The 13,213-nt window shown below is 39.1% G+C and overlaps 1 protein-coding gene across 5 annotated transcripts in view; it reads right to left on the bottom strand.

Moving 5' to 3' along the window:
* LOC111872023 (DNA ligase 4) overlaps positions 1-13,213 on the bottom strand; it is a 59,286-nt gene that overhangs the window by 28,681 nt on the left and 17,392 nt on the right. For all 5 annotated transcript variants that reach the window (XR_004513853.1, XR_004513852.1, XR_004513854.1 and 2 more), the window contains 4 exons: positions 6,543-6,754; positions 5,859-6,001; positions 4,185-4,507; positions 2,900-3,020 (listed from right to left, as the gene is read on the bottom strand). Coding sequence is in view for 1 of the 5 variants with exons in the window: in XM_023865503.2 (XP_023721271.1) it covers positions 2,900-3,020; positions 4,185-4,507; positions 5,859-6,001; positions 6,543-6,754 (799 nt within the window). In the remaining 4 variants the exon portion in view is untranslated. The remainder of the gene's footprint in view (positions 1-2,899; positions 3,021-4,184; positions 4,508-5,858; positions 6,002-6,542; positions 6,755-13,213) is intronic.

The following is a 13,213-nucleotide window of genomic DNA, read 5'->3' as shown; positions in this document are numbered from 1 at the left end:
GGAAGATTACACTTTTGTTTCCTTCCGTGTGAAAGTGGATTATAGTCTGTCTATTTCTTGTTATTCGACATAGCCGATATACGACAAGTGCTGTATGGGTTGATATGCCCTTGAATAATTTCTTATAGCACTTAGAGCCTTGTTTCGTCAACGCTATTAGGTACAATTTGAACCCAGGCTAGCATGCCTATGTTGCAGTGACAAAACAAACATGGCCCTGTTTAGTAGAATGAAAGCAAAGAAGCAAACGTATATAAATCGTGTAGGCATGATGAAATCAGCCTCTCCTCTCATAACACTCAGTGGCCTAGACCCTGCGGCACTGGCATGGTGTGGAATGTAACCAGAACAGGGGAGACCAAAACTGCATAATTCTGGCATGCTGCTATCAATTTTTATGGAATTTTTAATTTTTGCCGATAGCTTCGCGTAGGGGCTATGGAAAACCACAGACAGGGGGATTTATTTTTCAGTTTTAAAACTTGATCTTTTACATATATGTAGAAAATTCTCTTGTCTTTCAGATTCTTTTTAGTTCATATTTCTATGTTGCATAGAACGGAAAATATGTATTTTTTTCTCAAGGTTTGCAAAGATCATCAATTGGGGCGATTTAAATTCCGGCCGTAGGGAGCTGCCGGCAATTTAAAAGGCCGTACGTTAAAGGTTAATAAAGTTTATGAAACTGAAGAGAGATGCCCTTCTGCAGAGACACTTCTTTAAATACTCTGCAAATTTCAGAGATCAAGTCTGGATATACTTGAGTTCTGTATGTTCCCAAATTCTTCTCAGTCTTTAACTCTGTAACTGTTTCAGTTTTTGGGACTCAGTAGATAAATTCACAAAAATTGTTATTTGGCAATTCCAGCAGTAAAATATAAACAGTCCCAGTGGTTGAATTTACACCATCCTTAGCTTCACTGAGAAAGTGAACTATTGCTTACAGAACAATAGCTTTAATAAACATGTAGCACAAATGATCATTTGCCTTCTGATTGAGTGAATACGTGCAGCATGAGTGCCGACCTCCTGGTCATTCTGAGTTACAGCCTGCTAACACAGTCTCCACCTTACCTGGGATAATTCATCAAAACCACCTGTGAAAGTAAAACCCAACTTAAAATTTACAGGTATTCCGTACCCCAAAATCCTACTCACAACCAAAAAAACACCTTCAATATTAATTACTGGCTCCTACTGTAGCAGTTACAATAATTAACCTCTGAACTAGTGTACGTAACAGCAAAATTAATAAATTTTCTGTGGTTGTAACTCTAAGACGAACATCTTGTTTCAATTTTTTCTGATGTGCCATTTTGGAAAAAGAGGATGGACATGTGACAATTAGGTATATGGATAAACAGGCATTTTTCCATATTCATGAGGAATATAAACAGCAAAACTCATTAATAAGGGCATGGGCTGTGATGAATATATGAATGATATTGTAACAGACTTAATCAACACACTGCCAGGCAATAGCTCTGTAAACATGGTCCAACACACAACAATACATGAGGCTGTGTTTTCTAAGTTGTACGTGCTGAGCAGTGGTGGAACAAAAGGGTTATGCCACCCATTTCTATGCAATGGCTTGGTAAACATATTTTTGCATAAGCAGTAACATTAGCAACAATAGAGATGGTATCTTCCATGGGGTCTGTGCAGAGTGCTTATAAAGGAAGTGAATGCAATGACATGAGTTAGTTCAAGGGCAGTTACGAGTCAGTCAAAAGCTGGAGGAGTAAGTCCAGAATATATTTTAGTTCCAAGGTTCCAGAGAGACTGAAGATGAAACAGCAAGAAGACTTCATAGTGATTTGTAGTGCTTGTTTCTGTGTTGATATCTGCTGCCAGAAGACTAGTGAAGACTGGGAATTCTAGTGCAAGTGCACCAGTGATTGGAAAGTGTCCAAATCAGCGATAGTGCTGTATTTAAATGTGATTAAGAGAAATTGTTAACCAAGGTGCTAATAAATCCAATCACCTGAACTAGACCCCATTATTTTCATCATGTGTACCATCCTACACATGACAATATATTAATCTTTTCTCTCTTAAAAACATTTACACAGCATTTATCATGCATCTTTCTTTTGGGAGGCAAGGGAGTGCAGAAAAACTAAAATTCATGAGATGTTCCTGACAGCACACTGAAGAGGAGGACCACTGACACATTGTGCATGGAATAGATGTTAAGAAACACTGCAGAACTTGTGAAGATGCACTACAGGAAAATCTTTAAAAAGAAAATTAATAATAGTGTATTATTAGAAATCTGAACAAATAGGAAATCTGTAAATATATAGGGATGACTGTAGTTGAAAAAATGAGTACGCACACAGCAACATCTTGGACGAGGCTTCAATCAAATCCAATTAGCACAGACATTTACCCTGAAGCCTTTCGAAACGACTACCACTAAGTTCAGACCACTATATACTGTACATATGGACAGGTAGTGACTTCAAAGAACAGTTCTGTCTTCTCAGACATAATGCCATGTCATGTGATGAAAGCCAACTGCCATTTTGGAGGAGGATATTGCTTTCATCTTAAGAGTTGAACTGTAAATCAAGCAAAAAACCAGCATTAAGCAAGTATAACAGGCAGAACCAATATGTTCCTCCAAAATGGCCGTTGACTCTCATTGGACTATATGGTGTTATATCCTAGAAGATAGAACTCTTTGCAACCACTGCTGTGAGAACTTCCAATCCAATAGACTTCAGCGCATTTGATCACTTATAAATGTTGGTATATTGGCATCATCTTGCTACATGCTCTTAGTATTGTTCCATCATGTTTCAACACTATGATGAATACACTGATATTTGGTCAAGAGTTAAAATCTCTTAAGAATTGTATGATAACCACATTCACACACACATTCACTGACCTTCAGTAGCTGGGGGCACAGCAGCTCCAAGAAGGAAGTGACTGATGCCCTTCCTCCGTCCTTCTCCAAAGTAACCACCCATAATAATAAGATCCACATGGTCCATTAACCCCTCTGTGTACTGAGAAAAAACAATAACAGATCAGTGAAGGAAAGACAAATTTATTTACATCTGCTGCCTTACACCAAAGATCTACAAATGTACTCAACAACGTTCACTCAAACCTCTCAACAATATTACTGGATAAGCTGACCTTTTGTGAAAAACAGTGACTGTCTTAGGGTCCTCCAGTATTATCCAGACACAAAATTCAAAGGTCTCCAAAGGAGAAAAAATTTGGTTTCTAAGGCAAAAAAGTGAACCTAAAAATGAAACGTCAAAACCATACTGACCTGCATCATCAACAACAAAGGAATTATCCATTATGAATTTGCTTCCCCAAAAGAAACAGGGAAACAAGCATGCTACTTTCAAAATTTGGAACATACGCAGTAACATATCGGTCAACACATGCAATTTTTTTTTTTGGAGAAGTGAATTTTGCATCATGACAATGCATCTTCCTAAAGAGCATATTTATTAAACCAATATTGGCAAAAAGTCTCAGAACATTCACCATATTTTCCTGATTTGGCCCTGTGCAATTTGTCATATTCTCAGAATTAAGAAACTTGTTATATGAGGGTTTCATTTTGAATTACCTGAAGATGATCAAAGCAATATGGAAACATTACTGAAGTACCTTTCAGAAGAATTACTTCCAGCAATGTTTCCAGGCACAGCAGAGTCAACGGGATACATATACAGTATAATCATTAGTGTACTCTGAAAGCAACCATGCTTACTAAATGTTATCGACAAATTACATATATATTTTTAACAGAATCAGTCCAGTTATTTGTCACATATCATAAGCCTACTATCACATATGGCAGGCATACGGTAACATAGTTCGTTGAGGCACTATGCTACAAGCCAGAAGGTCGCGGGTTCAAGTCCCAATGAAGCCATTGTTTTTTTTTTCAATTGACCTAATCCTTCCAGCCTCACAATGGCCCTGGGGTTCACTCAGCCTCTAACAGAAATGAGTACCAGGTATTAATTAAATAATTTTCCTGGGAGTAAAGCGTGGCCAGCGTGTAAGGCCAACAACCTTACCATCATCTTTGAGCCGATTGTCTAGACAATGCAGGACCCTAAACATCTCACAACCCTATGGGCCGTCACGGCCTGTTACAGGGTTAGCTTTACATTTACTTTTTACTATGAAATATGGCAGCCTACCTCTGGTTTGATTTTGTACCAGCCTCCTTTCCTTGCATTAGGTTTATAAACTGATGTTGGATCTTTAAGTATAATTCCTTCCAACCTCTTATCAATTGCCAAATTTAGTTCATCCATTACTTCTTGCCCAGTTGTCACTTTCTTCTGTTCTGTGTACATGATGATCCCCTCAGAAGGTGTGAAGAGACTCTCTAGGAAATGGAGTCGCTCACACAGTGGCTTATTGGTAAGTACTTGCCCATTACACAGCAATATATCAAACACACACAGACATGGGCGAATGTCATCTCCCATCTTCAGGTACTTCACATCAAAATCAATACCTAAGGCAAAAGTAAAACTGTCACATCTTTTTACATGGATATTAAAAATTATTTCTTGCAGTTTTTCTTTGTTCCTTTTTCTTCTACCTTCTTCTTTCTTTGTACAAGTAGCATGCTGAAATACTTTGTAAAATATAATGAGTTCTTGACAGAATTCATAAAGCCAACGTTCATACTGCAGTCACTCCCACTCCTAGAAGTATTTTATTTTGTTAATGTTTCATTTAGGTACTATAAGATCATAACCCAACAATAAAAATAAACTGTGTTATGATGATGAAACAACTGAAGACATACCACCCAAATTACCTCTGACATCTGGAATCACTATACCAGTTTTCAAAGCCAGAAAAATCATTCCTGTTCGACCAAATGTATGGTATGGTAAAATTCTGTATCATAAAAGTGATCAGAGAAGCAAATTGAAATGGAAAGACTGTACACAATATTTTTAAAACTGACTGTCAAATGATGACCAACAAAGTTAGAAGAGTAATTTAGAGTTTCAAATTGCGGAACATACAACTGAATATCATGCAATAGGGAATCCAATTAGGTGACAGTGGAGTATGTAGAGCGAATATAGACCCAAGGAGCAGAATAGCAAAGCTGTGGACCAAATTTTGCCATCAGTGGAAAGAGATATAGAAATACATGGCAGAGTCATTAAGTTCGTGGAATGTGGTTTTATCGCATCATATTACAAGTTATTCACATACACTTATACAGATCCACATCGGCCCTCAAGATAGTTGCCATTGGCCACTAGGCAAGTCTGCCAACGTTGATATAGCTGCTGAAAACATTGCTGAAACATATTGGCAGGAAATTCCCATACAGTGTCTCTTGTGGCAATGACCACCTCCTCGGATGACTGAAATCTACGACCATGTAGCTTTGCTTTGAAGCGGTGAAAGAGAGCGAAACCGTATGGTGCAAGATCAGGTGATTATGGAGGGTATGGCAAAATGGTTACCTGTTGCCTTGCCAGTTCCTCTTGGACAGGAACAGAGCGATGTGCAGGGGCGTTGGCGTGTAGCAACTGCCAATTCTTCCTACGCCAAATGTTTCGCTAGGGGATTTGCCTAGTTTTTGGCAAAACTTGATGTTTGCCCATTGTTCAAACTACAACATTTCCGATTTTCACCACTTGCATTTAACTGCAATTCATAATAGAGGTCGTAGTTCTGCTTACACTTTTTGCACACAACTGCCTCTTGCTGTGACAAGAGATGAACTGACAGGGAATCAGATCGTGCCATTCCACGAACACACTGACTGTGGTAGTATAACACAACTGAAGGCTAGTGCTGCAGAAAAATTTGGGGAAATTGCATCATTTCTTTCTTACCTTTAGTTTTAAAACACTTCAACTTTTGATTCCATCCCATCATTTCTCCATCCAGTATGCAGCTCTTTATATCAGTTCGCAGTAGTTTTGCCACATGGGGTGTCAGAAGTGTGGCAAAACCATCTGTGTATTCATAACCATTTCTGCAGAACACAACTTAATTTTATTCACCGGTTCTTGTCGCAAGGATTTACAAAACAAACCATGAGCATATGCGAATAAAGTACCTTTAAAGGACACCCAAACTTCCTTTGAAGAGTTCTATATTCTGGGATATAACACCATGCAGTCCACTGGAAGCCAACCAGCATTTCAGAGGAACATGTCACCTCCAACTTCAGTGTTGACATACAAATCAAGCAAGAAACCAACATGAAGCAGGCAGCAAGCTTGCTCCGCTTGCTACGTGCTTTATAATGGTTTCCTGCTTGGCTTATTCTTTGACCCTGAATGGGGACCCCATACATTCCTCTGTAACATCAGTCGACTTCGAAAGGACTATATTACGTTATATCCCAGAAGACAGAAATCTTCAAAACCATCATTGTGGGAACCTCAAATCCTGTATACATTTACTTTCCTAATTATGATCAATGCAAATTCTATTTTGACATTTGATGAGAAATAGAAGTAAGCACGTTCTCTGTCATGGCTCTAAGCCATGCTCTCTACATAATTTCTAACCTGGAGAAATATTTGAAAACTCCATTCTCCATGTGCAACTGAAACCTTTCACCATCATGTTTAGTTTCTACATAATAAAACTGGCTTTTCTTCATGGATTCTTCTACAGAGCGCACATTACAACGTTCTGCCAGCATTGGTCGAAATGGAGAGAATAATGAAACTTCCACTTCATGCAAACGAACTGTGGGATTGTGTAACAACTGGCAAACCTGAAATGTAGAGATTGCATGTGACACTTAAATAATTTTTTTTAAGTTAAGAGCATGCAAAATGCAAAAGTCCATCTCACTGACCTAAAATGAAAGGGTTAAAAGTTTCTGTATGTAGAACAATGTTATGCATTAGACACAAGGTTCAGACTGGTAACTGGATTTACTGAATACTTATAACTTGTTATTCAGGTAACTATAACAGCTTCACAATCTACACACTCTACAAATCGTTGTACTGCAGCACACATAAAGTATTCTATGTCTTCACTAGTCATCCGGTAACAGTTCCCAAGAATGTAGATTCCTCACCTTCTGTACACACGTCCTTATCCGACAGTGACTGTTTCACAACTCCTCACGGCCATTAACTCCTGGCAGTCAAACAGTGAAACTGCTGCTGGCATTGCCTCAAGATCCATGACCAAGATTTTTATTCTCAACTAGACAAGTATGTATGAAATGGGATCTCCTCTTCATTAAAGAAGGGGTCAGTCTTTCTATGTAGGCCATATTTTTGTTGCACTATAATTTCAGCACTATATTTGTGCTGCCATGGCATCCAGGTTGCTACAGACTCTGTGCATCCTTTATCATTGCATTATACGAAGTAACATTTATATAAGACATACAGAGGGTTTTCTGACAATGCAGGCTTGTGCAGCAGGTGATGCCTTAAGTAATGTAACTATTCTGAAACTGCAGTTAGTCAGCTGAACAGTCATAGGCCTGACCGCTGCACAAGTTTAAGGCTCTTATGCTTCCTGTGCCTGGCTTCTCCTTGTCCAACACCATGTACACTTGGACTTACATGGTTTAGATGTGCTTCTGCCTGTGTGCTGCACATTTCAGTTATATAGCCATATACATGTGAAAGTTTGAAAGCTATGTGCAATTTGCAGACTGGGGTGCAAGTGTCAAGATTTCAAATAGTGCAGAGTATTCTGTTCTGCAGGTGTTGCTCGACACATTGATCCTCGTTATAGCCTTGGACTGGACCACACAGAAAACACTGCATCACCATGTGTTGTTTACCAGCCATTGTGTAGCAGTGGCTCCCTATTTAATGACATCATCCCATCCTTATTGTGCCCTAACCCAGCAACAGGTGTTTCTTCCAGTTATGTCTCAATATTTAAAAGCCAAAAGCATCTGAATATGCCATAAATGTGACTCTGAATTTTAAAAGGTTTGAATTTAATTCCTTTATTAATTATGTCTTCAAAAGTGCATGTGTGATATTGGTGCTATATGATAAGCCGGGTATACACGGGTCAAGTAAACGGTCATGTAGAGCGGTAAAGTTAATTAGAATATTTTTCTTGCATCGTGTAAACAGTTCCGGCCAAGTCAAGTACCGACTTGCATCAAGTAGCAAGACAAGTCAAGTAGTTCTGCACGGTGGACAAGTAACTTGACTTGACTGCTACCCCCACCACGAATTTTACCACTTGATCACCTACTAGACCGCTGACTTTACCAGTGTAAACAAGAGATGATGCAAGTGAGCAGGCCGGCAGAGCTAATATTACCAGCTTTCTCATATCAGGCATTTGATTCGTATACACTTTGTGTACATCTACTTGAACATCTACTGAACTACGTGAAAACACGTTTGTCAGGCTGTAGTTAAGTCAAGTCAAGTAGAACAAAACCACGCAAGCGCGGAGGCAAGATATTTGACCCACGACTTGACCCATGTAAACCCGGTTATCATCATCATCATCAGTAATCTGTCAAGACGACAGGTCCACAGTCTCTTTCAAAACAATTCCTCCACTTAATGCGATCTAGAGCTTTCTCCTTCAAATGACAGTATCCTCTTCTGTCCCCAAGGTCATCCAGCATCTTCTTACGTCTTCTTCCTCGTCTTCTTGTCACTTCTATCCGCCCATCTATCTTTCCTTCGATAGCTTCTTTTAGAAGGCAGTTTCTGCGTAAAACATGACCAATCCAATTAGCCTTCCGTTTTCTTATTTCATGTAGGATATTCCTCTGCTCACTGACTCTAATTAACACTTCTTCATTTCTCACATAATCGGTCCAACTGATCTTCTCCATTCTTCTCCAACACCACATTTCGAAACTTTCCAGATGTTTCTGATCTACTGCCCTAAGTGTCCATGTTTCAGCCCCATACAGAGCTATGCTCCAAATGTAGCATTTCACTAGTTTCTTCCTCAAATTTAAGTCCAATTTGCTGGTAAAAAGATTCTTCTTCTTGCTAAATGCAGCTTTTGCCATGGCAATCCTGGATTTAATTTCACAAGTACACCTTCCATCATCTGTTAACAAGCTACCCAAATATTTAAAACATTTCACATTCTCCACTTGTTTTTGGTCTATCTTTATTGTGACTGGGGTTGGTTGTCTCGAAATTTTCATTACTTTTGTTTTCTCCACATTCATTTCCATGCCATAGCACCTTCCAATTTCAATTAGTCTATCAATCATGCCCTGTAGCACAGTTTCTTCCTTAGCCATTAACACAAGGTCATCTGCATATTTCACAGTTTGAATAATTTGCCCTCCTACTTTGAAGTCACCGAGCCCATCCAGAGCTTCCTTGGTAAGGCATTCGCTGTACAAGTTGAACAGAATTGGTGATAAACAGCATCCTTGTCGAACTCCTCTTCCAATCTGCACACTTCCTGTCTCCCCCCTGTCCAGTCGTACTCTAACTTTCTGATCCATGTACAATTTGCTAATCAATCTTCTTTCATGCCAATCGATACCTGTTTCTTTCAGGATCTGCATTAATTTGGTCCAGTTTACCCGGTCAAATGCCTTCTGCCAGTCTATGAAGCAAACACACAGTTCTTCATCTATCTCCAAAGTTCGTTCCGCTATAATTCTCATCATCCCAATTGCATCCCTGGTTCCTTTTCCTCTTCTAAATCCAAACTGATCTTCTCCAAGTACATCCTCTATTTTCCTTTCAATTCTTCTTTTAAGTATCTTTGCTATTATCTTTGCTGTATGTGCAATAAGACTTATTGTGCGATGGTCGCTGCATTTTGTAGCTTTTGTCTTTTTCTTTAAGGCAATCATTGTAACTTCTGTAAAGTCCTTGGGCCACTCTCCACTTTCATATATGGTGTTCATTAGTTTTGTCAGTGTTTTCAAACCACCTTCTCCCAGTAACTTGAGCACATCTCCAGGTACATCATCATCTCCTGTAGCCTTTCCCTTCCTCATTTCCTTGATAGCTTTTTCCACCTCACTTTGTAAAATATATGGTCCTTTCTCGTCTGTATCTACTTCTTCTTCCGGTTCAACTTCTAAGGTTTCTGGCCGATTAGGTCGATCATATAGTTCTGAAATATAATTTTCCCAAATTTTCAGCACTTGCCTCTGATCTACTATTCTATTCCCCTGGGAGTCTTCGATGCCAACATTTTGAATCCCATGATTCTCTTTCCATCCTAGTTCTTTTGTCTTCATGTACATCAAATCATAACGGCCTGTTCTTTGAAATTCCATAATCTCATTACATATCTTCTCAAGATATTCCTTTTTGGCCCTGTCCGTGGCTCTTTTCAATTCATTCCTCAGTCTCCTGTATTTCCTCCTGCCTTCTTCATTGTTGACATTCTTCCATTTCCTTCGCTCCTCCATTTTACTCATCATCTCCTGTGTAACCCATGGTTTTCTTGCTATCTTCTCAACTTTACCTACCAAATCACTGATAGTATCTAACATGCATTCTTTTATATCGTTCCACTGCGCTTCAGCATTTCCGCTTTCACCTTCAATTGCACCGAGTTTCTCTTCTAGAGTCTCTTGCACGCTTTGTCTTTGAGCATATAACTTCTCCAAATCCCATCTGGGTCTGCGCTTTCGAAATCCTATAATTTTCTTCAACCTGGTTCGGAACTTGGCAACCAGCAAGTTGTGGTCAGAGTCAATGTCTGCCCCAGGAAGCGTCTTCACATCCTTCACACTGTTTCTGAATCGATGTTTCACAAGGATGTAGTCCAGCTGATGCCTCTTCCAATCCCCAGGTGCCTTCCATGGTTATAGGGACAGAAAAATCCTATCAAGTTCATTTTAGACAAAAACAGTGGAGCTCATTAAATTAAATAATACTGTATATATATATGTGTGTGTGTGTGTGCGTGTGCGTGACGTATTTGCGCCATGCAAGACACCCCCTCCCCCACCAGAGGTGATGTAACACATTCGGAGCATTGCTGTTGCTACGGTAATAGGCCAGTCAACACCCCGCCCCCTCCCGTGGTGACATGACAAAGGGATGCCGCGGTTGCTATGCAGCAGTAAACAACTCCTGACAGTGTTGCTAGGCTACTGACAAACACGGTGTCAGGCAACAGCGGTACCTATCACGTAACTGTTTTCTGTCTTGTCCGTGCTGAGGCTAAATAAGGAGCAGTGAACACTATTCAGAGTCAGTTAGCAGTTAGTAGTTACTTAGTAGTGAGTCAGTAGTTTGTGCTCAGGAGTGACACAGTTTAAATGTAGCCATTGCCAGAGACAGTTGAATTGGAACAGTCGCCGAGTTCAGTTGTAGCGGAAAGAATACCAGAACGTGTGGTTAGAAGTGATAGTGCGAGAAGCAGATGCTTGGCTCATAAGAGAAGTAATTGGGACTGTGTAATAGTGACACTGGTATAGCTCCCGTATCGTACTGTGAATATGTGTAGACTACTGAAGATAGAGTGAATAGAATTGTGAGTAGGGTTTGTAAAGAGTGTAAACCCATAACAGTGTTATATTTAATTGTAGCAAAGACTTGTAGGTTGTTAAATAAACCAATTAACAATCTGAATGGCGTCTTCAGTGGCAAAACACGTTACAATATTGTGGGAACTGCCCACATTCAAGCAAGTGTGACAAGGGAAGCGTCATGCCCACATTCAAGCAAGTGTGACAAGGGGAGCGTCATTGCGTCATAGTTACAGTTACAGTTGTTTGAATGTGGGCAGTTCCCACAATAAATATATATATATACAGTAGAACTTGGTTATAACGTCATCAAGGGGACCTAAAAATAGTGTCGTTATAAACGAATGTCGTTGTAACCGAAATGGGCACTTCCACAGTAGCCTTATGTTAGTCACGTAGAAATCTACCAAAAACCGAGTTAAAATGTTGCATTTTTTTAGTGAAATACGTAGTTAAGTACAGACTAACGTAACATTAACGTGGAATTAATATGGATTCTCCATATCGTTTGTACTGTAGAATTCACCAAACCAAATTCGCGGCATACATCAGCTTTTTTCCTTCCATTTTCTATTTCACGAATCACTTTAACTTTCTCTTCAATGCTTAAAACTTTCCTTTTCATTGCCATGTTTTCGCTACTGCACTTCTCTGGGTTTAGGCAGGAACACTATAGGGTAAGTAGACAATGTGAGGTCCTGTTAGACGAGATTATAGGAAAGAAATGCAGTTAACAACCTGCCGGGTCATCTTGCACTATTCACGCAGTCCCACCCCACACCCTTGTTTTCGCATAAAACCCACGCTCCTCTTGCAGCCTACGGTCGTATTCTTCCAGGACAGTCACGTCAGCAAGTAGAGAAAGTGAGGGTGGGCAGACACATCGAACTTTCCCACGATATCAGAGAAATTCAGGAATGAAAATGACATTACATACGAGGTTGATGCATTTGTGCATGTCGTACTAAGCAAGGTATAAAAACAGTTGCTTTATGAGGAATTAGTTCGTACCATTGAATATTTGACGCAATAGACAAGGTGTCGCAGAAACCGATGTTGTTATAACCAAGTTTTACTGTATATATCAAAATAGTTACCTCATATAATTCTGTAAGTTTTATTCATAAAATATACTTAAATATACTAGAAAAATGGTTCTGAATCTTTAATCTTGAATACAAGCATAAGTACTGCATGAGAAAATGTCATGACACAGCAGTGAAAGATGAAGAAAAAATTATTCTGATGGGCCTCTATTTTGTTCAGAAATCTCAGTATAACATTTCATCGTAATCCATTATGTTCAATGATTTATCTCAGTACATGTCTGTATGTAGCTATAAAAAAATTTGCAGTCCAAATATCGTTCAATATGGAATAACATTAAGTTTTGTTAAAAAGTTTATTAGGGGCCACAAAAAATAGATTTCATTTCTATAAAGAGGCAGTAACAATAGGCATGTGTTTCTTATTTTAAGCTCAAACGAAACCCAAATAATCTGTGGACAGTTAAAAAATATTGCTTGTAGAACACAAGCAAAGAGATCTAACTCTTCAAATACTCCAACTTCTTCCCCATCCTCCTATTATAGTAGGTTCTATTAATGTTCCTATTTTTCCAGCTTAGTTTAATGGTGGTCACAAGATTAAATTAATCAAAGTATTTGACAAGCTGACAGTAGTGAAGATCTTATTTTTTCTTGGAATATTTTTTCACCTGTGAAAATTATGCTGCTACCAGCCAACATAATAAATGTCACCCAATTTCAGAGT

This window comes from Cryptotermes secundus, unplaced genomic scaffold, assembly GCF_002891405.2.
Source record: "Cryptotermes secundus unplaced genomic scaffold, Csec_1.0 scaffold87, whole genome shotgun sequence".
NCBI classification, from domain to species: Eukaryota; Metazoa; Arthropoda; class Insecta; order Blattodea; family Kalotermitidae; genus Cryptotermes; species Cryptotermes secundus.
This window is presented reverse-complemented; position numbering and strand designations above follow the sequence as displayed.